This window comes from Perna viridis, chromosome 5 (genome assembly GCF_037379345.1).
Source record: "Perna viridis isolate PV_CMFRI_1.1 ecotype Kerala chromosome 5, ASM3737934v1, whole genome shotgun sequence".
Classification (NCBI taxonomy): Eukaryota; Metazoa; Mollusca; class Bivalvia; order Mytilida; family Mytilidae; genus Perna; species Perna viridis.
Window position 1 is genome coordinate 19,057,223 of NC_142449.1, and position 27,990 is coordinate 19,085,212.

General features: G+C 31.9%; 1 protein-coding gene across 2 annotated transcripts; it reads left to right on the forward strand.

Annotated features, from left to right (window-relative positions):
- The first annotated feature begins 156 nt into the window (after positions 1 to 156).
- On the forward strand, positions 157 to 27,961 carry LOC148616398 (ubiquitin carboxyl-terminal hydrolase 10-like). Of its 2 annotated transcripts, XM_088583400.1 has the most exons (15): positions 157 to 263; positions 6,563 to 6,658; positions 11,419 to 11,464; positions 11,796 to 13,004; positions 14,635 to 14,726; positions 17,333 to 17,442; positions 18,900 to 18,946; positions 20,344 to 20,441; positions 21,088 to 21,196; positions 23,374 to 23,474; positions 23,826 to 23,951; positions 24,683 to 24,775; positions 25,389 to 25,533; positions 25,902 to 25,967; positions 26,700 to 27,961. In XM_088583400.1, exons 1-15 carry the CDS (start codon positions 246 to 248, stop codon positions 26,885 to 26,887), a joined length of 2,544 nt encoding a protein of 847 aa, XP_088439526.1. In that variant the 5' UTR covers positions 157 to 245; the 3' UTR covers positions 26,888 to 27,961. The 2 variants fall into 2 exon arrangements, with proteins under 2 accessions (XP_088439526.1, XP_088439527.1); XM_088583401.1 differs by lacking the exons at positions 157 to 263; positions 6,563 to 6,658 and adding an exon at positions 10,147 to 10,279.
- Positions 27,962 to 27,990: the final 29 nt, after the last annotated feature.

Consider the following 27,990-nt stretch of genomic DNA (forward strand, 5'->3'; position numbering starts at 1 on the left):
ACCACTTCTCCCGCACTAAAGAGCTATTTGCTTTTTTTACAATTTGTTTGTGTGTGTGTGTTTGTTTGTTTGTTTTTTTTTGGTTTGGAAGGCTGAGTAGTTCCGATTGAAAATTTTTCGAACGGTGCTCTTCCGTTTGCGCAGGTGTCAAAACATGATTTCCGTATTGCGAATATCCGGTTTGTGCGGTGATGGCGGCTTTCACGCACGTTTCCAGTTGAAAATTTAAGTTTCACAGAACAACCATGGATTTTTCGTCTGATGTAAATATTTTCTAACCAATAATATGCGTTTCTTAAAGTACATCAGACTTTTAGATGCACCAATATAGTCACAAACGCTGTCACCTTGTTTTAGTCGTGCATGTTGCCATGTATCATGACCAGGAATGCAAGATGGCACATTGCAGTTTTGGGACACCTTTCATCATTGCATTATTTTTTCATGATAATTAAGATTTTTAAAGGAGAATACTCTTGTTCATTTCTTTACTCAAGTTTGACACAAGCTGCCACTTTGCTGTGTCCAACTCGGGCATTATTGCCACCTAGTAGTAGTATTACATTCATTCCATTCTGTCAAAGTTTTGTTACTTCATGTTTCTCATCAGTTATTGAAGTCAGTGTCTTTGTTATCACAAATGATCCTAAAATTGTGAGATTGGTGCTGACAGTCTTTGCCGACCAAAGTTTCGACTACCCTCAATCTGAAAAGCATTTCAGGATATATTGGTTTGGAAGCAAAATATTCGTAAGCCTGTCTCTAATTTTACCAGGTTTGGCTGTTGGGTTTGTCCTAATTTCGGAAACAGGTGCAGTCTGCTACTTTCTGTGACTACAGAGTTAGCAGTGATTTTTCAACTCCTTGCTTTAAAAACCGTGGAAATTACTGATATGCATAACAGAGTGTTCATCATGCTTTCATCATATACCTGTGATTTGGGTTTGGTTAGCAAAAAATTCATTTAGTAGCAAGGGGTATCAAATCAACTTAAAATTATCATAACTTTTCTATTTTTTAAGATAATTGAAAAATTCTTTTGGTTCCTTAAACTGCATATTACACTCTTTCTATGGAATTTTTAAATAAGTATTCAGTAAATAGACTATATTAGCATAAAATTTTAATAATTTTCTTTTAAAAATAGAGGTTTACATGTAAATATCATTACAAATTTATTTTGTAAAGTAAAAGAATTGCAACTCAACTCACATTCAAAATACGAATTATATTAGCTAAATGAAACATTTTACAGAACCAAAATTGGATATAAAATAACAAAATTATGTCGTTTTGAAAATTGGGATTCTACTCATGAAATTGTTAATTGTTGATTTAATAAACTGCCAACCAATTTGACATTTAATGATATGAAAATCAGTGAAAATGACATCACTAATGGGATTGGTGAACTCTCCTATTCAAACATGTACATGTATATTGTGAAATGAAAGGTGGATAGATGCTGCACCTTCCAAAACACTCCAGCTGGAACATTGTTGAACCTCTATGTACAATATTTATGATAATATGAGGAAGGCATCAGCTTTAAGTGCAAAAGAAGCGTTGTAGTTTTTAACTATTTCACATATTCAATAAATCATGATGTAGCATTTTGCCTTTACAAAAGTGAAGATGTGTGATGAATTTTGAGACAAAAACCCTGAGTTATACTCTTTATTTCACAGTATCACATTGTGAGTCTCAAATATTGAAGATCCTCGGCACTGTGAGCAATTCCTATATCAACTATGCTTTAAGACCACAGCATTTAAATCAACTCACAAGGGAAAGCCATCACTAAACGTGAAGTGATTTTTGTATTATTCATACAATTTTCTTTAACTTCACCACTTATAGATTAATACGTGGCCTATTTATTATTGCCCTTGTTATCGGCCATGAGGAGTGATATCAATTGAGAGCATGTAACAAGGGCAATATGTAAAAGGCCATGTATTATCTGTTAATTACATATTTTTATACCTTTTTATACAAAAAATTGTTTTTCCATTGTTCTTACTGCCTGATACATGTACTTGTATTTGTAACCCAGTGCTGCTGTCAAGATATTTAAAAAAAAAAGGAAATTCATGATTTCTTACAGTGTTCTAGGATTTTTTGGATTACTTGACTCACCATGGGTAGGTGGCCTCCATATTAATAATTGCCACAGGTCGGGAAAGTAAGGACTCATTTTCAACATACCCAAACTTTAAAACTGACTTCCCCATGGGTAACCAAATGCTCCCAAATGACTTTCCCGACCTGAAAAATCACTTACCACGGGTAACGGGTAATGGGAATCCTAGAACATTGTTCTTAGATGTGTTCAATGTTCTAGTATTACCATTGGCATTTCCCGTTACCTGTGGAAAGTACGTTATAGGGTCAGTGAAATTTGGATAGAGATGCTAGCTGTCCGTAGGCAAGTAAAATTTACCTGTAGTTTATTTTATTTTGGACAAAAATCACTCCAGTTTATCACAAGTAAATTCTATATTCTTCACTAACAAATTCATGTGTTTTTGGATAGCGATCGTTATCATTATAATATGAAATTGTAAACAAAATACAACAGTCCGGATTTGTATTTTCACGTATATTTTATGATCAAAAAGGTTGCATTTATTTCATGCATTGTAAGTACGAACTAATAACTTCCTTTTTGGAAAACACTTGAACAATATTCTACCAAAAGTACTTCGATTTGTATGCTTTTCTGGGAAATTGTTTTGCCTCTGGAATCAATGACAGAATATGAAGGTGTTGGTACTGGAAATGAATCTTATTTTATAATAAAAGTATATTTGGTGGGAAAATTTAAATAATTTTGAAATGAACCAGAAGACAAATAAACTTTTGAGTGTTTATTCGATTTGTTCATGTATTATATGAATTAAGAAGTTACCATTATGTATCAAAACTATGGTTTACTTCACCTCTTAATACAAGGACTTGACTCTTATTTGTATTCAAAACACAAACAAAAGCACTGACCTTAAAAGTATCAGGGAAAGTTACTATATTGACTGGGAAAGTAGATATTGAGTACTGACTTTCCCTTGGAAAATTGACCTAACAGAAAAATCTTAGAACACTGAGTGTTACATTAAATCTACTGACAATAATCAGGATAACATTTTGATCAGTTAAGCAGAAGTGACTTCAGTGAAGTTTTCAAGAAGGCTAAGGGGCAGATAACACCCAGAAAACAATGCTTTAATTATAAGTGCAAAATCATTATGTGATAATCTAATTTAAAGTTAGGATGTAAATTCCTCTCACTGTGTGTATGTACATGTACATGTGGTAATATATTTTATTATTTACACAGTGATATGAAGAAGATTTTTTGGCTATTGGCCCAGGATCCCTTCTTGAAAAAAAGGGCCATTTGTCAAAACCAATGGGCCATATATACATGTATTTACTATCTTCATGTTTTAAAATTTGGGGATATCCAAAGAACAAATCTATGAACAGGATTGATCATATGTCATTTATTTTGGCTTTCCTGTTTAGGTCTCTTTGGTTGTTCTCAATCAGTCTTGTTGACATATTTGGATTATGGTTTTTTAATGTTTTGGCTTCTATTTGTACTGATGAGATGTATATTATACTTAGAAATATACAGAGGATAATATTAAAGTCAATTTTCATTTTCCATATAAATTTTTGGTCTGAAATGTTTTGTTATAAGAAGCTGTGCTGCTACATGTATTAGTCTTAAGGGGGAAATGATTCACTGTATGTACTGAAATCATGGTACTTTTTGGGATGATTCTGCTCACTATATTTTGTGGCCGCCTACAATACTGACGATACGATGCTATTTTTAAATAAATTTATTGGAACTAGTGTTATAGCTAAGAAAAAAAATAAAATATTGCATAAATGTTTTATTTCAAATGGAATGATGGATCAAATCCTTACTTTTTATTTCCTGTCATGCATAAGTGGCACCAATGAAGGATACATGTCTCTTAAAATGTATCCTGATAGGATGCATACCGTCAAATATATCCAATGTCATATGAGCCAGAAGTGATTCTTCATGATTTTAATCTCACCATGTGATAATTCTGTGTTTGGAAAAAGATGTGCTTGGATTTGTAATGGCATATTAAATGATATAAAATTTATGATGTCTTTCTGGAACAAAATAAATAACAAAATTCTGAAAAGGCAAACTTAATGCATATTGAATAAAGTGTGATAAGTTTGTGAAATTGTCATATTCAAAGTTCTACTTTCTATCATGTCCACTGTGCTACAGATAATGTGGATTGTCCAGTTATTACTGATGTTGGAAATTCAGTGTGGGAAACCATTTTTTTTTCCCAACTTGCCATTCTGGCTAAGGGAATATTGATCTTGCTAGCCAAATAGAAATTCAACTAGCCAAATTATTTTGGATTTGACCATCTTCTGCCTTTCTTTTTCTTTCTTGAACTATCTTTTCATTTATTTTTAAATTTATCAAAAACTTTTCCATTTTCGAATATTCCCTCCCATTGAAGTTTTTCATATACTTTACAGTAACAAAATAAGTACCCCATTTCTGAACTCTTATTTTAAAAATAGAATTATATTTCAATAGATTCATCATGAAACAAAAAAATGTTTATCATTTGCTTCTTGTTCATTTTTATTTTGACAATAAACAACTAAGTTGCAAGGTAACATATCATAAATTACCAAGATAATTTCGTTTGAATACTGATACGATATTGGGACCGTTGCGTAGGTTTTTGGCACATCCCGTTTATTGGGAATTAAAATGGCAGATTGTAAATAATGCTTTACAAGTCAATAAAATTGTGCATATCATGCCAAAATTCACTTGACATATTCAAGCTAAACAAAAATTACATGGGATTTTTTTTCATTAATCAATTGTGACTAAAAGTTGTGATTTGGTTCAGTGGAAGAAGGTTAAAATTTAGGACTTGTAACTCAGTTCATTTGTCATGTTTACCCCATCTCCGAGTTATACATGTGTTTGTATTAATTTCAGAAAATGATGGTAAAATTTTCCACAATTTATATATAAAATCCTGTATGTACATATCTTTAGGCCAGAGAAGTTTTATTCAGTTTGCGCCGGTGGAATTTTTTTAATCTGCTCAAATATGTATATTGAAATGCACTTGAAAATTATTTATGGTCTCGTGCCTGTTGGCTGGTTAACTTTCCTTGGAACTCGCCAATCAAATGACGGTCGCTAAATTGACCAGTGTAAGCTTATGAGATCTCACCAAATTAAACATTTACTTTGGCGAGCTGGTGAGCGGTGGCTTCCCACGCTGGAACTTGACTATTTAGATTTTGATTTCAGTCTTTTGTTCTTGTTTTTTTCTCAATTTTTCGAGGATTTTTTCAGTGTTCATTAAATTATTTTTTAAAATTATTTACTAACAAGAAAATGTTTTCTGTGCATTTGAGGAACAAACATGTATAAGCTGATAAAGTTCAATACCAAAAGACAAACAGCATAGTCATGGACCAGAACTCTTAACAATTGAGATTTCTCAAAATTATTTCCATACTTTATTTACTTTGTGCTTTTTACTTTGAGTAAAGTTCACAAAACTTAGAATGAAGCATATTTAAAGATTAGATCAGCCGACCTAAGAGATAAATGTCTGTGGTGAAGTCCCATAGTTTTTCGATCTCCAGTTATGTCATTTTTGTAGTATTTCTCTTAGATTTTACTTGAAAAGATTAGAAACAGGTGAGTGGTTAGAACTGGCCATTTGAACTGGTTTACAGGGGTAATTTTTGTTTTTTTTTGAAGAAGAAGAAAAGTAATGGCGAACAGAAACCGTTTGTTGACATTGTCAGATTTGGAAATTTCGAGATGAATGTCATATCGCACCTACAAAATTTAATATGCACGGCAGTGCTCAAGTATTGAGTTTGAATAGACCAGTTTTGATTAGAATAGGCAAATTCAAATGGTGCATGGGTTTTCCAATCACTGTTTACATGTAAGATTAAAAGTGTATATTTATTACTTAAATATTTAAAAACTTTATTTGGTATAAAGGCTTGGCCCCAGGCTGATACTGTTGTGAATTTATATTTTAAGGTATAGCATGCTGTAAAAACTGTATCACTACCTCCCAATATTGGCCAAATTGTGATATTGTAGAAAAATGAGTCAAGTTTAAAAGTAATTGTTTGATATTGCTAAAATGTATTTTGAAATACATTTCTAGAACTTAAGAAATGTTCTGCTTCCACCAGAAACTTAGGCATGAAAATTTAGTTTTCCTCAATAAAAATCATACATCAGGGATTGAATTTCAGAATTTTTTTCTTCTAGTTAAATTTAGCAAGTACTTATAATTTACACTTGCTACCAATATGACATATAGAATTTCACCAGCAAATTTTAGCTAGTGGAAATAATTTCTGCTAGCAAAATTGAATTTCATCTTGCATTTAGCAAGTACTTATCCTTATATTCGATCACTGTGTAACAAGATGAAAAACATAAAAAAATAACTTTCCTTGGGCAAAACTGTACTGTACATATTTGTGATTTTCACTTTAGGAAATAACCTTTGGAGACTTTGATGGCTACGGTCAGAAAGAAGAAGTCTATCAGATATTACATGGATCTCGTCACTCAGATGGAGGAAAAGTAGAGGTTTGTTTTATAGTTTTGAATTAATAGCATTTTTTAAAATATATATCACCTGTTGAAATAACCTACATGTACATATATAATCAATATTTATTTACCTTTTCAGCAGTTTAGAACACCCTTGTTTACAGTTCCCTAATAATACGGAAGTAATCATGTTATTAATCTGGAAACCCCCTATTTTATGATTTAATTTTGGATGTAACCTGATTTCTAATCAGATGAACAAAATTGTTTATCATCTCAATAACCAAAATTTTGTTAAGAGACTGTATTTCATTGAATTTTTCTACATATATGATTTTAATGTAATTCATATAAGGCATTCATTCATATATTTATTTCCTCATAAATGAGATTATACAATGAAACATTACTTTAAAGGGAAACTAATCTAAAGGAGAGAAGAACAAAGCACAATTAATACCTAAGTATACATATGTGTATATATTGCACATACTATATAAAATGCAATCTCAAAAAGAAGTTATAAAATTTACTCAAATTAATGATTTGCTGATGACACATTACTAAAGAATTGGTTTGGTCAATCTGCCAAACTTGGTGACACATTGTGCAACATGCGAGTGGCATAGTTGAACAAAGGATGTATATTCATCTCTTCCATAACTATAGGCTGACGACCAAGAAGAATTTGAAATAATGTTTCGTCATTGTAAGAAAATAGTTCAAGACGCTGTGGCAGTCCAAACTTTGCTATTACTACCTCCCTCCATATTTCACAGTATTCCTTTGTGCAGGAGCAAGCACAGCACATTTGAATGTGGACATTGGTAAAATTGCAGTTACAAAATGGTAGACTACATGACCAGTTGAATAAGGAATTTCAGTGATGATTTTGGTCATAAAGAATGCATTTCTAATGTCTTTAAATGACTTTGCGTTTTTCCAGAAACTTGCAATAAACAATATTTTATGAATGTTCGCTAAACGATTGAAATTGGGATCGGCTGAAATGTGATTTCTTCAGTCATTGAGTTGTTCGTCATTTACTGCTTTGTGTACAATTGATTTCCATCATGATTTTGAGGGAAGACTCTTTCCCTGATATATTCCGAGAGATATTCAGTTAGTTCATAGGTACACAAAATACTCACGATATCTGGAATAAAACCATATCTGGAATAAACCATATTGGTTTTTGTTGTTATCCATAAGACAGGAAAAAAAGTCTCATTAGGAAAATTTGTTTTGTCAGGTACATTCTGTTAAGAGAACACAATTTTTGGAGAAAAATTAGTTTCCTTTTATGTATGGAACTCACTATTGGTGATAGGCCAAAAATACTTTCACACATATCAGATCTGGTGGCAGTTTTTAAGTCTAGTATGCTTTTACCTATTTTAACTATAAAATGCTGGAAGCAGTTCAGAAATGATATTTACACAGACTTGAGATTGTTTCACAACCCGCCACCATACATTACATTGTTAAGAGGCTGTATTTCATTGAATTTGTGTACATGTATAGTTTTGATTTAATTCTTATAAGACAGATATTGTTTCATCTTGTTTTATTTATAATATTTATCTTCCTGTCTGGTTGTTTATTTTCCTATCATAATTTTTCCCTGCATCACAAAATAGTGAAACCTGTTCTAGCAGCCACTTAGCTCCATCTGTATGTCTGTCCTTCATGCTCAGGGGGTACATACTTTGTGTAATTCTGTATTTTATCAATGTAGTAGTAATTTAATTTCAGAAACGAAGTGCTTTAATGTTTGTATAAAAACTTTTGTTTATCATCTCATTGCCAAAACAAATAACAGTTTTATTTCCTGCTACCTACAAAAAAAAATCAAGATAGGGTACGTAGGGAAGGAAATTATTTTATTTTTCATAAACATTTAACATTGAGTTAGGAGGAAAATAACTAGACTGTAATGGTTTTTGATGCAAAATGGTCAAAAAATGTTAAGTGTGGGCTCTAAAATCTAGGGTAGATTTGGGAGCTGGAAACAGGCATTCATGTATATTTATTTTTTCCTAACAATTTAACCATGTGATAGTGAGGTCATATGATAAATATTTTTTATACCCCACAACCTTCAGTTCAAAATGTAATTTTCAAGTTAGCCTATTTCGAATATTTGCCATCCCCCTATTTTCATCAGTATTGGCTTTATGTGGCAGGGTATTATTTATTATTATTTAGATAGTAGAATTTTAACGAATGTTGCCTGTGTAATAAATTTTGATAATTCACCCTGTGAAATAAATTTGATAATTTCACTCTCAGGACTTTCTCCCACAAAACTTTATAACTTTGATATCAATCTACCAATCACAGAATTAAAAACTCATCTTGAAGATGTCGATAAATTATGAAGACAATCTATATGATATTGATTGTATTGTGAATAACCAAAATATGATCACTTGTGCTAAGAGTATTTTACTCTGCACACTCGTTAAATTTAGGTGTTCTTTGGCACTCATAATAATATTTTGGTTATTCACACTTTCCAATTAAATATCCTATTAATGTTCCGTTAATGTCTTTTTGTGATTATTCAGTCATTGAACTCTGATACTAATATATAATTCTAACGAATGATTATTGATTATAATATTATTTGGTTATTGATCTAATTACCCACATTGAATGCTCAACATTCTGTTACCACACAAAGTTTCTGTTGCATTAATACTGTAGGGCATAATCTAGGAGCTAAAATGGAGAGTTTTAAAAGTTGCCAAGAATTTATAAAAATGGTTAAAATTCGCCAACTCATGGATTTTCAAAGAAGTGGAGTCGTTGTACAGTTTGACCAAAGTGAAATAAATCTAACACATCAGGTATTAAACAATCAAAATGATGGCAATTTCTGTAGTGAGGAGAAAAAGAAGTTCACTTAATTTTCACCAGTTTCAAGCAATCCTAGGAAATTTCACCCCTTTTGGTGACTTGTATAATGGATAAAACCAGCAGAACCTGTATGAATGAAACATCAATGAAGGAAACGATCTCCAAAGATAAGGTACCTTTTGTGTTCCTTGGTTAACTGTTTAATTGATGACAATAGTTAATTTATTTAATCATTGATGGACCCCTGCAGATTTACAGTTGCTTTACAAGAAGTTAATTGTCAAGTTCCGCTTAGATCAGGGTTTTGTGTTTTAGGGTGTCTGAACTCTGAAGTGACTCTTTGTTTTAAAAAGGCCAAACAAAGATAATTAAGTTGTTAAAATGGAATGAAATATTGTCACTAATAAAGAAAAAAATATGAATACTTATTGGATAAAAGACTGCTACTTCAGGATACTATAATTCATTAGAAATATCAATTGTTTGAAAATAATCACACTTAAAATGTACATGTACAGAAAACATACATGTATATCTGTGCTGGTTGATTTATGTTGTGTATCACCTACAAAACCAGTGCACTCTTCATAATGACAGAACAGAGGTGATTTACATACATTTTCATGATCTTTTTCAGGAAGATATCACATGAAGGTGGACACCATCCTGACACTTAAAGAACATGCTACTAAGAAACTAAGTTCTCAATGACAATCTGATCACCTACTATATTCAATTACAGTTACTTATTATACATGTACTAATTGATTTGCAAGTACAGAAAATGGAATTACAGTACTAAACTTATCTTATTTCTTTATTATTTTATTAGAATACATGTCCATATTAGATACAACTTCATATCAATTCAATAAAAATTATAGCGGTAAAATATGATTTGTCCCCATTTATGACTCACTTCTCCCTATCACTCCTGGAAGGGAGAAGTCACTTCTCCTATTCACTGAACCCTAGATTATGCCCTGGATAGGCGTCACATTATGCCCGGTATGAGCCAATGGTAAACAAACCTGTAGAAATAATATTCCCTGCTTCTACTTGATTTAACAAATTATAACAAGTGTCTATGGAGGTTTCTGATTAGCCAGTTTTTAAGATAATTCCACTGAAACAATTTTGAAACCTCAAAAGGTTGTTGGTCTGAAAACTTTTTTTAAACAATCCAATTTTTGTGTGACTCAGATGACACATGGTGTTGCTGAGGCTACTCAAAGTTTGCTGCACTGCTTAGAAACCCATTTTGGCTTAATTTACAGCTGATACTGAGTCAGTAGTAAACATACATGTCAAACTAATGATTAGGAGGACATTTTTGCATCCATTATCCAGAGATGATTTTACAATTACTCTCTGTTGATTATAAATCTCTCCATCAATCACAAAATTAAGAATTGTATGGATTATGCTTAAAATATGGATTGTCGTCAAGTAGAATAACCATAGAATAATCATTTTAACTTCCAATTTTATACATAATCATACATAAGTCTTCTTCGTTCTGTGCTTACTTGTTATAAAATAACTTTTCTACAGTACATTGTCCAGGTAAGCTATTAAAGCTGCCTGGAATCTATTGTTTTTACCTGTACAATACAGAGACATTCATGTACCATGACTGAACACTGACTGTAGTGTACTACTTCAAGAGTCGTTCTTAATTACGTTTTTTTTTTGATAAGTGATTTTTTGTTATTTTTTATATTGTGAGTAGTTAACTCTACAACTTTAAAGGCAGAAAAATTATAAAAATATCTTCACAGACTTTAGATGTTTACTTCCAATTCCATTCTAAAAGTGGTAAACCACCATGTCAGTGATCAGTCACGGTATATCTCCTCTGTACATGTTTACTTGGATACAATCATTAGTTTCATTACTTACATTGTATTAAATGTCTTACTGTCTAATTGTAGTTTCCCTGGGATATAAAGGATTACAGTAATTATGGAAAAGCACAAGGTATACTTATTTCATTAAAATAGCATGAACAGAAAACTCAATAACAGTACTGTATGTTTAAAGACAATAGTAAATCAGGACTCACATACGTGGAGCAAAATATTAAGTAACATGTAATAAAAAGATAATTTGATACACAGACACAGAAAACCACACGGCAGTACCAATTTACTTTCTTGTTTTACGTCCATATTTAGTTACACACTTTGATACTCATACTATACAAATGAAAATAAATGGCAGAATTGTTGTGTAGCGGATAAATAATCTCTCACTCATTCATGAGTATTGGCCTTAGAAGCAAGTAATTCACTTTGAATGTTTTTTCCAGGTTACAGTGAAGAAGTACATGTATGTCAACAAAACATGGAAGTGTCCATAGATGAGCCTCAGGAAGCTTACAGTCATGGCAACCTTGAAACTCAAATGAACATGCCTATGAACACACATTTTACAGATTCATTTCAAGATAATAATGTAAACTATAATAATAGTCCTGCAGGAAAGCCTTATGAAAGAAGGAATAAAAAGCGTAGGCCACCAGGCTATTATGAAAATTTACAGAAAGAAATAGAGGCAGAAAGAACACAGAAAATGGGTTCCTCATTTGATACTATAGTAGAGCAGAATGTTAAGGTGTATGACAAATCCTATTCTAGTCATTGTGATAAAAATAACTCTGATGTAATTACAGAGCAAAATATGAATACCCCTCAGGAGTATTCTTCTATTTCTGATGTACAAAACTCTTATAGAGTGAACTTTGCCGGAAATGAAAGTGTTGATCGATTGACAGAAGATGTTTCTCATGTTACACTATCTAGTAGCAATAATTATTTACCGTCACACATTGTTCATGAGACAAAGGAATCCTATTCACATTCTTCATTTCACATATCTCCGTCTTCAAATCAACAACCACAAGTGCCCCATCATTTCACAGAGACAGTCACATATTCACCACAACAGTCACATGATCCACCTTTTCAATCACATGATCCACAATTAGTATCACTTACAGACAATAAATCATTAAAATCAACAAATGAAAATGTATCTGATACATTGATTAACCAGACAAATAGTGGCAGCATATCTTCTGATGTGAATGAATTGACACAAAAATGTGAACATGAGAATTCAAAGATGTATGATAATTCATATGTTGATGAAAGTGAAAATATGGTGGATTTCACAAGTTATCCCCCTTTGCAATCAGCTTCTAACAATATTCCAATTGGTGCTCCTGTTAAACAGGAATGCCCAGAAAAACAAAGTGTGGGAAATGAAACCCAGGACAATACCTCTATAATCCAAAATGAAAACCCAGAGCAGCCTGGATCCGTTTGGGGTAAGACCAAGACTTGGGCCAATTTATTTAAAGGGGATGAAAAGTCTACTGTGATACATACTAATAGTGAAAATTTTAGTGATATTGAATATGCAACATTGAACCAAGAAAACAGTGCTATAGAAAAACAAACATTGGACATGTCTCCAGTACCAGCTATCCATGATTCAGCAGCAGAAATCCTTGGAGGTAAGTTTCAAGGTCGTTGGAATGAGGGCTTTCGCGGGGAAGGCCAAATAAAGATATCATTAGTGTTTCTTGTCATGCGTAAGAAAAGGTAGGTTAGGATGGTAGGGAAATAATTTTATTTTTCAAAAACAATTTTCATTGAGGTAGAGAAGAAGCAAATCAAACTTAAATAATGCTTGAGCCTTAATGACCATAAAATGTTTAATATAGGCACAAAATGATAAGGTAGGTATGGTAGCAGGGAACAAACATTATTTTTTAATGCCTAACTAGAGAAAAAAGTTATGACCTAACGGGTGTGAGAGTTTGTTGGCCGTCTCTCAAAAATGAGAATATTCATGGTTACTGTGGTTACTGTCTGAAAAAATGTAAAGTCAAGTATAGCTTTCAAATTTTATGAAACTAGGAGGATTTCAGAATACAAAATAGTGGCAGTTTTGAAGTTGAGAAGGAAATATCACAGTCAAGTTGACCAACATGGACAATGATTGTCATATGATATTGCCAAGCAAAAACCTGAGATAGAAAATGTCAAGACATTAAGAACATTAGAAATTTCTGATAAATTATCATATTAAATGAAAAGTTTTGAGTTACTGTTATATGTATATAGAAAATCAAATTCTAGAACAAACTTACATTGTTTGAGCAACCAAGGATCTTAAGACTGAAAGTTTCAATAGGACATTGCAATTATAAATTTTAAATTTGCAAAAGTTTAGGTTCATGTTCCATTGCATTTAATATCAGAGTTTCTTCAAAATATGTGGTTGTAGAAATATACAGAATTTTGAAAAAAAAATGACTTCAGGTTGTTTTAATTGCCAGGCAACCCAGATGTCTAAATCTGCATAATTTGTACATTTAGTAAATACACTGTGTCGACACAAATTTTTATTTCTCCACTCTCCAGAGTGGAGACATTATGAGTGGAGTGAAAGTGTCTCCACTATCTACAGTGGAGTCACTATTTCAAGAATTGTCTGTAGTTTACTACTCCTGTCTTTATACCAAGGTACATGTATATTTAATGGTTCTAGCTGTTTAATAACATTTCTCAGTTATGGACAAACAAAAATGCTGAAAAATAATGAAAGGGAGCAATTTTATCCTAGTTTTTACTTTGATGGAGTTATAGTGGACGATACAAGTGATTTCATTGTGAAGAAATTGAAATTTTGGTTCATGATAGCTACTGTAGTACAAGTTTAATATGAAACATACTGGAATCAAAGATTGATAATTAGAAATACTGGACATATTTACATTCATATACTATTCTTGTCGTTTTCAATATGTAAAAGGGGGAATTTAATATAAGTCAACCACCTCAGTGGTTATAAACATTTTAGTTCTTATTGCTACCCCCGACCTCCCTGCTTTTAGAAACCAGATGGTGTATCAATGGTTTTGCCAGGATTTTGAAACCATTAGTCATTTTTGATAAATTTAATGAAAATCATATGGAAAGTAACCAAATTTGTATCTTTTTTGGACCGAATTGATTAGTTACCTGACAGTTTGTTTAGTCATAGTCCTAAGTGACTAGCTCTTGCTAAATCATTGTATATATTGATCAATTATTTTAAGATGATTAGCCCAAATGTTTATATTTTCCTTTCTATTGTAGATTTCTTCAGTCAGTACAAGATTGTTCACACACAAGTAGGTCTTCAACCAAGAGGTTTGATGAACAGGGGAAATTGGTGCTACATCAATGCAGTATCCTTTTTAAAGACTTTACTGAAACCTATGAAAGTGGGGGCCAAGTGATAATACTGTAGCACTAGACTTTAAACCAAAACGTCTAACATTTTGAGATCACAGCAAGAGTCAAGGTTACAGGGTTGGGTTTTTTTTTAGTTCTCATTATGGAATTTATTTTGTTTTGCTTTCATAATATGATCATAAAGCATTCATTCCCTTTCTTCATTGTTAAAATAGGGCTTCATCTAGAGGGAGAAATGAGCAAAAATTTCTCATTGATTGTACTAATTTCTCCCCTTTGTCTTGAAGTTTTTGTAATAGATTGACTTGACTTTTTATGAGCAACTTGGTGGCTGTTTCTAGAAAAGCTGAGGATGCTTACCCTACCAGTGCACCTGGTCCATGCTCCCAGTTTTTAGTTGAGTTCGAGTTGCTCATTTACTTTTGTTACTTTGTGTGTATTATTTTAGTTACTTTATGTTCTATGTTGTGTTTGTCTGTTTTCCATGTCTGGTCTTTGTCCCAGGATTACATTCTTTTGATTTCCACTAGAATCTTGGTTCCCTTGATTACTCTTACATAGACAAAAATGTCAGTATTGCTATTTTTTTATTTTTGATTTATCAAAATACCTTAAGTCACTGGTTCCTGTCTGGAACTACCCTACTGTTTCTGAACTCTACACAAAAATATATTCCAAAGGTAATTCCTTTCATATCATTCAGTACATCTTATATAACCTGTTTCTGGCAATTATTCAGCTCAATGATATTCTATTATTTTTGCAAATAAAAATTCGGATCTAGTCTTCAGAATTGAACTGAAGATTTGAGGGACTCCTTTTTGGATTTTTGGAAATAAATTATCATTTATGGATAAAGTTCTTGTAGTAATGTGTCAAGATGCATTTAATATGCTAAACATGTTCCATTTAATACAATTATCAGTCAAAATCTCCTTCCTATCATCAATATTTTATGATTAATAAATAGGAAGTAAACAACTGTGATCTTTACCAATTAAATTTGGTGGGAAAATTCAAATTGGTAAAAAGTGTCTAGTTTTGAAAATCTTATGTTGGTCAAGGAAATTATTTTCTTCAGCTGAAATTAGTTCCATTTGAGTATAATTACTGTGTAGGATTATACTTTGTTGAAACACTTTTGAATGTGATTGCAAAATAACTTTTGGACAGTTTTAAAAAGTTGGGAAATAGGTGAAGCAGAACAAAATTCTAACTTTGTGTGAAGTTGGATACTGTTTAACTATTGATTACAGTTTTTACATTAGAAATCAGTAGTATTGGTTGACATTCAGTGTAAATATTTAGGAAAAGAGTTTTAAATAATATGGGAAATGCAAATGTATGATTATATTTATATTTTTCATCATGCTTGTTCATGCTACAATTTATCACAAGAATCAAAACCCCAGTGCTATCAGCACTTTGATTCTAACAGAATTTACATGTACTAAAACTTATTTGTGTCATCAATGTCTAGATAAAATGTTAAAGGTGATTTTTATTTTTTTAGAAGATCTCATTATTTTGTTAAATTCAGAAACAGCTTTCCTTTACCCTTTTACCGATGACCTCCTTGACTATATTACACCTTAGATGATATCTTCCCTGACAAACATTTGCTAAAAAGTGACCACATGACTTTTGAAGCCCATAAAATTCTTACTTAACATGATAGCTACTTTATTTTATTTTTTTTTTGGAAAAGATTGCATAGATCTAGCAAAGTTCTGTTGGACAGTCTCAAAATTTCGCAGTTGTGGATCACAGTTGTATTGAGGCAAACATTCTTCAAATTCATAGTCCTCTTCATTGTTATCCTCATTTGAAATGTCAAGAATGCGATCCAGTTGATCAGATCTGCATCACCACCATGATAGGGATGAATGTTGATGTTTTCATTATCAGAATCCTCAGTTGCTGAGGCCCTGTTGTCCTCTTTGTCTGACATTTTAACTGAGAAATTGTTTGTTGTTTAATCAGAACTTTAAACCGATATGAAATCCTTATTTTTACAAATTTTTCAATACATTTTTTTTTTCATTTTCTCTAACCTTCATTTTACAAACAGAAACGATCAGTAGGAGACAACTCCATAATATATCAATGTGAAAGGTAATTTATACTCTCTATAGAATCTGGGTTTTCTGGTACTTGTCAGCTGTCTGAAGGGAGAATTCCAGAAAACTGGGACTCGTCGATGAAAGGGTTAATTACTGTAGACTGCTTACTTGTCGAACCCTCAGAAATTACCAGTAAAAAATGGCCCAGACCTATTTTTGGACCAAATATCCAGTATCATATTTTAATCACATTTCTGGTATTGTATTATTTGGGATGTAAAATGTTAACAAAATATGATAAAGCTGAAATATTTACTTAAGACAACTTCCAGGCAAAGCTGTTAAAAAAAATCTCATGATGAAATAATTACTGAGAATTTTAGGTAATAAAAGTTTTTTTTCCTTTTGAAAATTTATACAATAAATTTTATTCAGTCTGGTAAAGATGGAATGTTTATCATATTGTAGTCTTGTATCTAGTGTTTGAAGTAAGTATGTGTGAATGAGTTATACATTTTTCCTTAATGTGTCTTAAGACTTTACAAGCCTTGATATCTTGCCCTCCATTCTATAATCTTTTGAAGAAAATGCCGACATTTCCACCATTGAGGAGAGGCCCTTCATCCACACCAATCTTGGACAGCTTGTGAGTAAATTATAAAACAAAGTTGTCAGAATAATAATTATTAATCCAGGGATGATTGTTTTACTTTTTAGCAGATTTTTCCTTTTTTTTTCAAATCTGAACTTAACCAATATAATTATTTATATTACTGCATATTTACTATGATTATTTCCACATCCATGTTCATCCTTGTATAATGTAACCATGGCCATGTAAACATAAAAATGTCATCCAAAATATAGAGGGGTTTTGAGGGGTCAAGTTCAGCCTTTAAAACCTCATTATGAGTTGCAGCAGGATCTTGTATATATCAAGGTACCGGTAACTAAGAAATAAACTTGTGCATTGTTGCCTGCACCAAATGTTTTGTATTATTATGCACATGCAGAGTAAATTGTCAGTGTACATTTAAATTTTAAATGAAGTAACTAATACAGTGAAACTTCTCCAAACTGGACCTTCAGAAAACCGGTCTTCCCTTCAAATCGGCCGTTTTCAAAAGTCTCGGCTGATATACCTTAAAACCTATGAGTTTTGTATTCAATAGACCGGCCACCCCCAAAAACTGTACGTTGGCCGGTTTTTCACAGTTTTAATTACATATTTCAAATAAAAACAAACTCTCAATTCCGGCAGCCCAGTTATTGTTCACCTGTAATAAATGTGTCAACAAAACTGTAAATGATTATGTTATATTACGTAATTAATACTTCATTCACTGGCCGGTTTACATTTCATCAATGGACAGATGATAATGGAAGTGGACAGTAGTTTAAACAACAAATTTAATCCATACATTACATTTTGTCACTGGTTGGCTGTTAATTGGTGTGTACACACGTCAGGCAACCGGGGTCATTTAATAGTATGATATACGATCTTTTAATTGTCAATTAATGTGACCTGTACCCAAGCCAAAACAACATAGGGGTGAAATTATTAGACTTTGTTGATAGGTAATTTACGAAAACAATACAAATAATTAATTACCATCAATAGCCCTTTGATCTTTATTAAATACACATTTTTTCAAAACCGTGAACATTATTTTGTTGGCATTACCGTTTGTAAAATCAAATCATTTACAAATGATGCAGGCTTTGAAATGTAATAGAAGGCCAAAAATTCTGAATTGACATTAAACATGTCTCTACTAACAAACTGAAAAAGTGTAGGGTTATAGAACACATTAATGGAAACAACTCTTAGAATGCATTGCTGTTTTTCACAAAACCGGCCACCCCTATAAACCGGCCATTTTTTCTTGTCCCAGTGGTGGCCAGTTTGGAGAAGTTTCACTGTACAATAAAAATTTCAGTTGTAAACTGAAATGATTATGATAAAAAGACCCACTTGTATCAAATATAAGGTACTTATGCATGTTATACACTGTACAGGTATAAACTTTCATGTTGGTGGTTTATAGAAACATTTCTGTCAGTGGTCTTGATCCTTAATTTTTCTTTTTAATTTTTCAGAGTGCAGTTGGTTGGGGAATTCACGCCCTGTGCCAGAATTGAAAGAGGTAACAATTTAAACTATTACAAAATCAAGGGTCCGGCAATTTTGACAGCACATGCCGGACATTTTATCAAATTTCAGCAGACGTTTTTTTGTCAGTCTTTTACATGATCAGATCGGAAATTAACATAAAAAAACGTTTGTATGTAGTTATTTTCAGATAAATATTGGAAATGTGTTATTTCATCACATACTCTGTCTTTCATAGAATATCAGAGCGAATGAACGAGTACGGTTTTTCGACCACACGTGGACGTTCAAACATGCAAAACAAAACATTGTATCTCTCAGACTTTTTCATCACACAGGCAAACAGCCGAAAACTTCCGAGTGATGGAAAAAAATTATTGTTTGTAAAAGAAAATCGAGAAACCCATTTTGTATATTGGTCTAATGGTCTTATGACTTCTGTGTTAAAACGATTCAATCGATGAATTAATAATTACAAACTACAACTGATTTGTAGTTTCAGTCCCATGTGCTTTCGTTACTTTTGTAAGATTGGTGGGAAAAAGGTGTACTTGTCAATTTTTTTTCTTTATTAATCAACTAATTATAAATGTATGAAGATTCTCCGAGTTACTTCTAATAATTCGTATACGCTGTGGGGCTGCACGTGTACCGTTAATTCAATTATGTAATCAACTAATTAGTTATAGATAAATCATAGTCGCAGGTGGCTGCACATCGGCTAAAATTGACACACACCTGTTAATTAATTTCCAATAAACAATTAGGAGACTGGTAGGCAGGATGTTCATATGCTAGTAAAACCATGCAGATTGTAATTTATGAGGGTTGACAATTTTTATGTCCGATATTGGAAAATGGTCACAGGTCATTTGCAAAATTTGCCGGCACTTTTGACCGTTTTCAGATCCATGTACAAAATATATACATCAAGGCCTTTATAACCTCTGGAGTTGAGGATAACCACTGTTGATTTAATCAAGTTGGATGTTGAACAATCTAGTGATTGGAAATTAAGAATTGAGAAAATCTTAATTTAAAGTATTTCAGGAAATTTCCTTTTATACAAAACTTGAGGGTTATATGTATTCTTGAATTTAGATATATTTTGTTAGTTCATGAGTAAGGGAGATAATTATACCTTGTGTGCATTTTATGATAATAGAGCATATCAGTGGATTAAGTATGAAAAGATCAGGCATCATTTCTAGATATGTGTGTAGGAAATAGTGTAAATTTGTAGTAGTATTATTAAAATTTTAGGCTTTACAGAGTTTTAAAGTAACTTGCTCATAGCATTTTTATTAGAAATTGAGAAAAAAATAACTTTCCGATAACTGAAGTCAACCTACTAAACATACACCAAGTTTCCTTGGTTTTATTAAAGTTAAACAGGCCTGGTAGGAATGCATAAATAACTTTTTTTTACAGTGAAGGGTAAGAGACCAGAGTTACCCCCAGGACCAATGTTCGAACCAACATATGTCTACAAAATGTTGCAGGTTCTTCAGGATGCTGCCACATTCAAGGTTAGCTGAATTTCATACTTGTTTTGTTTGAAGACTGTATGAAGCTTTTATTATAAGCTTGTTTTATTTAACCATACATCTATAAAATGAATTGCCAAGGAAAGTGCTCCATGTTATGCATGTTTATCTTAAAAGCTTACTGATGTGGTATTAAAAAGATATCTCCTTCATTATCTTTTTATAAAAAAAAAAGGTGTTCCAAAATCCCCATGAAATACTGTGTCTTTCTTTTGAAAGGTTTGTTTAAATTACGAACCACATTGTACCATATCAAAATATGGTATTAAATTAAAGAGATCACTGCAGAAGTTTTATGGTCGTGATCATGAACTCATGGATTGTTATGGTGTATTCATCTGCACCATGAAAACTGATTTATTCAAAGGTTATAGTTTTCCTTTCCTCATTTGTCAGCGAGTGTTTCTAGAAAAGCAAGGGACGCTTTCCCTACTGGTGCACCTGGTCTATGCTCCCAGTTTTTAGTGGAGTCTTGGGTTACTCGTTTGCTTTTGTTACTTTGTATGTATGATTTTAGTTACTTTATGTTCTTAGTTGTGCATGTCTGTTTTCCATGTCTGGTCTTTGTCCCTGGATTACATTCTTTTGATTACCGTTATAACCTTGGTTCCCTTGATTACTCTTTCAGTTGGGGCGACAGGAAGATGCAGAAGAATTCCTTAGCTGTATATTAGATGGCATGCATGAAGAAATGTTAGCTTGCATGAGAGTAAACAAGGGAGAATCTGAAGATAGAGGTAGGTAACCTTGTAAAATCATCCCTGGGTAGGAGATAAATAAACTGGCAATGTTAACAGAGGTGTTTACTTTTACAGATTCTCCAAATTTTCACGGCCAGCATATGAAACTCTCCATTGTTAAAATCAGACATAGTTTCAGAATTTAACAGATCATTTTCTTATTAAAAGGAATCAACACTACAGATTATCATCAAGTAGTATAAACAGATCAGTTTTAAAAGTGGTGGTTAATTCATAATTATAAATAGAGAAGCTTCAATTGAATACTTTTTTTCATGTATTCTATTTGAGCTATTGCCATCACTTCACGTCCATCGTTGTCATTGACAATTTTTCAAAACTTTTCTCCTCTTGACGATACTTGATCAATGGGAACCAAACTTTGTATAAATGTTCCTTGGCAGGGGAAAAGATTAATAGTCCCACTCACCAAAGGCAACCAGAAGTTATCCTGGGCGACCATTTTTTTATTTTAGTAGCCCAGCTGACGAATTGCACAAAAAAAATTAATGTAAACAAAAGTTGCGGTCGGAGTTTTAACTGGTTACCATTCAATCGGAAATGTAGTATCCCCAGTTAAATTTTATCGGTAACCATTTCTAATAATATGGAAATCGTTCATAACCGATGTCTGTTTGTTATTTAGAATTGCTTTTTAATTTCTGTATCTGGTATTTCGTAAAATGTGGAATTTTATTTCTGTGGTTCATCTTGATGTTGCATGAGGGTCTTCAACAATGAACCAATAGTTCATACCCTAAAACAAGTATTTTGGTCCCAAAAAGTGTGGGCTGCCAACTTTTTTTCTGGGCTAATTGATTTTATAGTTTAGTAGCCCGGGTGGCTACTGGCCATAAAAATTTAATCTTGACCTCTGCTTGATCCATCAAAAACATGGCTGCTATTACTAAAAATAGAACAAAGGAGTCAGTCGGAAGTTTTTCTCATATACCTATAAAACTGCCAAATTCTTTCAGTTGCTGAAATGATCCTTATTATAAGGCCCACAAAAGTCTTCAGGGATCAAGGTTGTCAGACAACTCCATGTAAGAGTTTTTGCCCTTGAAAGGTGAAAAATGACATTTATTTTTTTTTTAAGTTTTCAGCCAATATCTTGAAAACTGTGATAGATAGAATTAAACTTTATATTGCTGAAATGATCCTTATGATAAGGCCTACAAGAGTTTGTGGGGATCAAAGTTTTCGGAAGACTCCTTGTAAGAGTTATTGCTCTTGAAAGGCAAAAGATTTTGTTTTTAGCAGTTTTCAGCCAATATTTTGAAAACTATAGTAGATAGAAGGAAACTTTCAATTGATGAAATGATCCTTATGATAAGTCCTACCAGTCTTCTTTAAGTCAAAATTGTCAGACAACTCCTTATAAGAGTTATTGCCCTTGAAAGGCAAAAATTTAACCAGGTGAGCATTTCAGGCTCCTGGGAGGCTCTTGTTTGACCTTTCTTGACAGAATTATACTTATGTTATGGTATAATGTTGTCTGTCCACACATGGAATCATACTTAAAAGCAGGTTTTGAGGAATTTTTGTTAATTTTTGGTACATTGTTAGTCTTGTTTTTGTTTTTCATTGTTTCCATTTTTTATTATTATTAGGGCTTTCAAGTATCACTCCAGGAAAGAATCATGCAAAATGTGATTCATGGTTGGGAAGCCTACATATTTTCATTTTTGATATTTTGTTTAAAATGTTATAGTTAACATAAATTAAGATGTGGCTTTTCATATAAATTGTGCTCTTAGGAGATAAGAGCTAGATGATAAAATTATATAGAATGTACTGTAGAATTCAAAATTAAGGGAGATAACTCTGTTAATGACACTAAAATACAATAGAAACTATTGGATTTTCAATGTGGATTATCTCCTGTGAGCAGATAGATTGATATGAATGATAATACATTTCATCATATAGATGCACAAAACAACTTAATAACAAAAATAAAGAAGTGTAGCCTTTTTTTGGAGGTGTATCACATATTACACAATTTTCAGAATTCTTACAGACTGCTACTTAACTCTGAAAAAGTGGGATGTGGATACGATGAACACTCTTAAGAAAGTTTTTGCATTATTGTGGAACTTAAATTCCTTAATTGGGAAATGGGTATATTATATGGTTGATTACAGATGTTTATTGTTTTTACTTTGTTACAGAATATGAAGTAAATGGTGTACTAGATAACAGTGGTGGTGAGGAGGATACAGATTCATGGGAACAAGTGGGACCAAAGAAAAAGAGTGTTCTTACTAGGAAGGTGTGTTCAGTATATACAATTTGAACAGATAAAGTTATATATTTTTTTTCCAAATGGTTCATGAAAAGTTTGAGGTATATAGTAATCATGCTCTCTGTTCATTGGTCTGTCCACAGTTCTAATTCTTATATTCTCTTAAACTGTTGAATGGAACTTTTACACATTCTTTATCACATGATGCCATTGTGCACTTCCTATTTTATTTTTCCATCTGAACACTTTTGGGGTTTCCTGATGCAAAACATGGATTTTGTCAACCAAAGTGGTAGGTGACCATCTTCTTATGTAATAACATGAAACTCCCCAAAATAAAATCGTGAAATTTACCATCATTAGCCATCATTATTTCAGAATGACTTTGCGGTCAGTCCATTGGCAGATATATTTGTGGGTTACATCAGATCAGCAGTGTTCAAGACTACATCCAAGGATTCTGCCACTGTTGAACCGTTTTTCACATTGAAACTTGATATCCAGGTAAATAAGATGAAAATAGTGTAAAATGGAAACAAATATAATTTACCAAACTTCACTGTCTGAAAGGTGCTTTACTATTGTCACTAAAGGCATCTAAATTCAATAATTAAATCTAAATGTAAAGAAAGAATGTTTCTCAAAACTTTAAGACCATTTTATTATGTATCAAAGTATCATACTTGATGCACCAAAATATTTTCTGCAACTGGTGGTATACAGCAAGAACACATAACTGATATAGAAGAAAAAATAAAAATTTGCATTTCCCTAATGATTTGACAATGAAATCAATAGAAGTTATGCTTAGATTTATATTGTCCAATGTCAAGAGACTTAATGCTAAGTAAAGATAATTGAAATAGAAACAATAAACAACAGAAAAAAATAAAATAGAATTTGCAATTCTATTATCAAAACTCAGTCAAATACTCAAAACACAAAGAAGCCCCTTAAACCCCCCCCCCCTCTCAAAAAAAAAATATATATATATATATGATTCTTTATTTACATAATCACAGCTTGATGAGTTGTCCTGACCATTAAGACCCTTTTATGTTTATCTTACCTTCCCTGTATCAATCGATCGAGCTGTGTAGTGAATAGAGTAGTCACGTTTATATATGTGTATAGAGATAAAGGTGTACGAGATAGTCACCATCTCTCTTTGTACAGATTTTCGTAATGTATGCACCAAGGAAATTTATTAAAATATTATTTTTATTTATCTATAGTCAGAGAAGGTGAATACAGTAAGAGAAGCACTAGAGAGGATGGTCAGCAAGGAATCTATTAGTGGCTTTACTTGTTCAAAGACTAATGCTGAGGTAGAGTATTCAGTAATGGATACTGTAGACAAACTATATTTGCTTTGGTCAAATATGTACCTGAGAATTGTAGCTTGAACTATTAAGTTCTTTCAGATTGATGAAAGTGTGTTATTACATGAAAATCTTCTCATAGAATGATTGTTAAAAGTGGGAAATGTGTTTTAAAGAGTTTTTTTTAATACCTCCTGCAAACAGTTTTGGAGGGTATAAAAAAATCTCCCTGTCTGTCTGAACATTCATCTATTTATCTGTCCACATATCTTTAAAGTACCACCCCTCTTTAACCCTCAGGGTATTTTGATAGAATTTATAAGAAGGGTTGGTCATCATAGAAAGATTAACATCAAGGAGTAAAAATATTGTGCAAGATCTATAATTTGAGATAATCCAACATTAAGGTTTCACATTTAAAGCCATTTTAAGGAAAGGCATTCTTTATGTGATTTTGCTCACAGTTTTTCTAGATATTTTTATTTTCTGGGGATTTAATTCTTTGTTTTTATATGCTTTAAATGTACAATAAAGCCTGATTATTGTAAAAATTTGAATTTGTGAAACTGTGCAAGGAACTTCTTTATGGGTAAAATATGTTTTTTTTCTCAATATACAGATGGAGATCACAAAGCGCATGACCCTGGAACAGCTTCCACCTGTCCTAATACTTCATCTGAAATGTTTTGTTTATGATAAGAATGGTGGCTGCCAGAAAGTCATCAAAGATATAACATTCACCGTTGACTTGGAAATTACACGAGGTGGGTTGATACTAAAAATAGCATTTAACACACACTATTAGTTATGGTAAAAATATGAAAACTTGTGTTGAATCATTTTAAAAGCAATGTTTCTATGCATAGAAATTTACAACTTAAATATTGTCTGAAATTTCCACAGAATATGATGCACTCTCTCACTTTCTGTTATAATGAGTAAAATTAACAGAAGAATACCATATGGATGTACAAATCTATGGACTAAATGACTTTTGGTGTAATTCATTGTATTTCTTGGAGGTGTTGAGCTAATTATATATATGTGAATGGAAATTAAGTCAAAGTAGTAAAAAATTGAGATCATCAGTTAAAAAAAACATTTTATAAAAATATATTTATATTTGTTGTAGATTTATTATCACCAAATGTGAGAAACAAGTCTTCAAACCAACAGAGATTCTACAAGCTTTTTGCAGGTAAATTTTATGTGCATGGATTGTCTTTAACTCAAATTAACACATTTCATGTTCATCGCCTGAATATAGCTGAAATATTGCTGATCAAGCGTTAAACCCCAACAATCAATCAATCAATCAACCAATAAAATTTTACAAAGCAATTAAGCTGTGTTCAGTAGTGAAAATTTGTAAGACTGGTGAAAAAAAATGTCAAAAAATTTATAACACGTGACTTAAAGCTTACAGATTTGTACCAAACAGAATGACAATATTTACTTGATTAAATAGAATATCTTACATTCCTGGACTTTGTTTTACATTACATATTATGACTTATCATTGTAGTATATTTCATAGTGAAATATGCCAATGTTACTTTAAAATTTTGTTTAATGTCTGATGGCATAAAAAACAAAAATGCAGTGGTTAAAGTGTAAAATATTGTTATCTTGTGTTTCTTCTTTTCCTGACTAAGCAGGTCTAACCCTTTAACCATCTACTCTGATAACAGTCTATAAATGACTTTGTTATATGATGCTTGTAAAGTGTGGATTTATAGGGAGTCTGTCCTTCTCTCAAAACTGAAGCATTTTAACTGCCCTGCAAAGACAAACAAGGTAGTCACACACTCTTGAACATTCAGGGATATTTCTGGGTTTCATGGTATGTTTTTGTAAAATGTTTTTTTTAAGAAATAAGGCTAATGGAATGTTCAGTCAATAATTATTAACATGTAATTGTGTATTTCAGTTGTGTATCATCATGGTAAGAAGGCTACTGGTGGGCATTACACAACAGCTGTTTTCCATCCTGCCATAAATGGTTGGGTTAATTATGACGATAGCAATGTCAGGGTTGTTCCTGTAACCAATGTTTTGCAATTCTCTGGACTCCGTGTTCCATATCTCCTTTATTACAGGAGAGTTGATCTACATTGATTTTCTCTTTGATATGGAGAAAAATATATTACTTTGATGCATGTATCTGTATTGAGGAATTTGTTCTCGAGTTTAAACATGCTATGAATACTTGAACCAAGCAAATAATACTTCATACATATAGAGTTGTGATAAAGATCATAGTCCTTGCAATTAGATTTATAGTGACCATGGTAACTTAGATACTGTTGTCATGGTATCTGAGATACAGTTTCTATGTTCTGAAATATATACTGTATAAGGTATTAAATTTGCATAGAATATATTTCCAACTAAAATAGAATTTGATGCCAATGTTTGTGTGAAGTTGATCTTTGTTGATATTTTCATTGTTACACTTAGTGCTATGTATATAGTGTCTAAATTTCTGTTTATCTATTTTTCTATGGTTATTGAAACTTGTAGTTGTATGATTGTCAGGCATGAAAATTAATGCTTTTTTTGAAGAAAAATATGCACAATTCTGTTTTTGAAAATTTATCAATCATAGAATTTAGTGCTCACAAATAAATGCTGGCATCTATCAATATGTACTAAATTGTTTAGTTAACACACCATATACATGATATAAATATGCCATGGAAGAAAATATGTTTTAAGGATGTTCACCTCTGATGTTCAGCCATTTTTGTCAGATTTTTGGACTTCTCTTGTTTTATCTATTTGATAGCAATAGGTATTTTTTGCCCAGTAATCCCCCCTTTTCTTTTCATAATTTCATAAAACACACCTTAAAATGTTATTTTGGAAGTTCTTTGAAATCCTTGTTATTTTTAGGGGTAGTTAAAATAAATAAATTGAAAATACAGAACTTTACCTTTACCTATCCATAATATTTTTCACAAAACGTAAAAGTAGAAAATGAATCTCTAATTAAGTTTTAAAAAAAATATTTATTAGGAATATACTAGTAGCAATGTAGATTTACTAATAATTGATTATATTGGAAAAAAATCATGTTTTAAACCCTTTAATATATGCAATTTTCTTCAGAAAATTTGATTAAATATAAAAATAATGAAATAAGGATTGATTTCTGTTTACTGTATCATACATAATAAAAACATTAATTGATGGAGTAGACTCACTGATAGACCAAATAT

What these genes read in the sequence shown, in the direction of transcription:
- LOC148616398 (XM_088583400.1), top strand. An exon ending in AGCAGCAGAAATCCTTGGAG is followed by an intron (nt 13,005 to 14,634) that starts GTAAGTTTCAAG and finishes TTTCTATTGTAG; the next exon opens with ATTTCTTCAGTCAGTACAAG. An exon ending in ATTGGTGCTACATCAATGCA is followed by an intron (nt 14,727 to 17,332) that starts GTATCCTTTTTA and finishes ATGTGTCTTAAG; the next exon opens with ACTTTACAAGCCTTGATATC.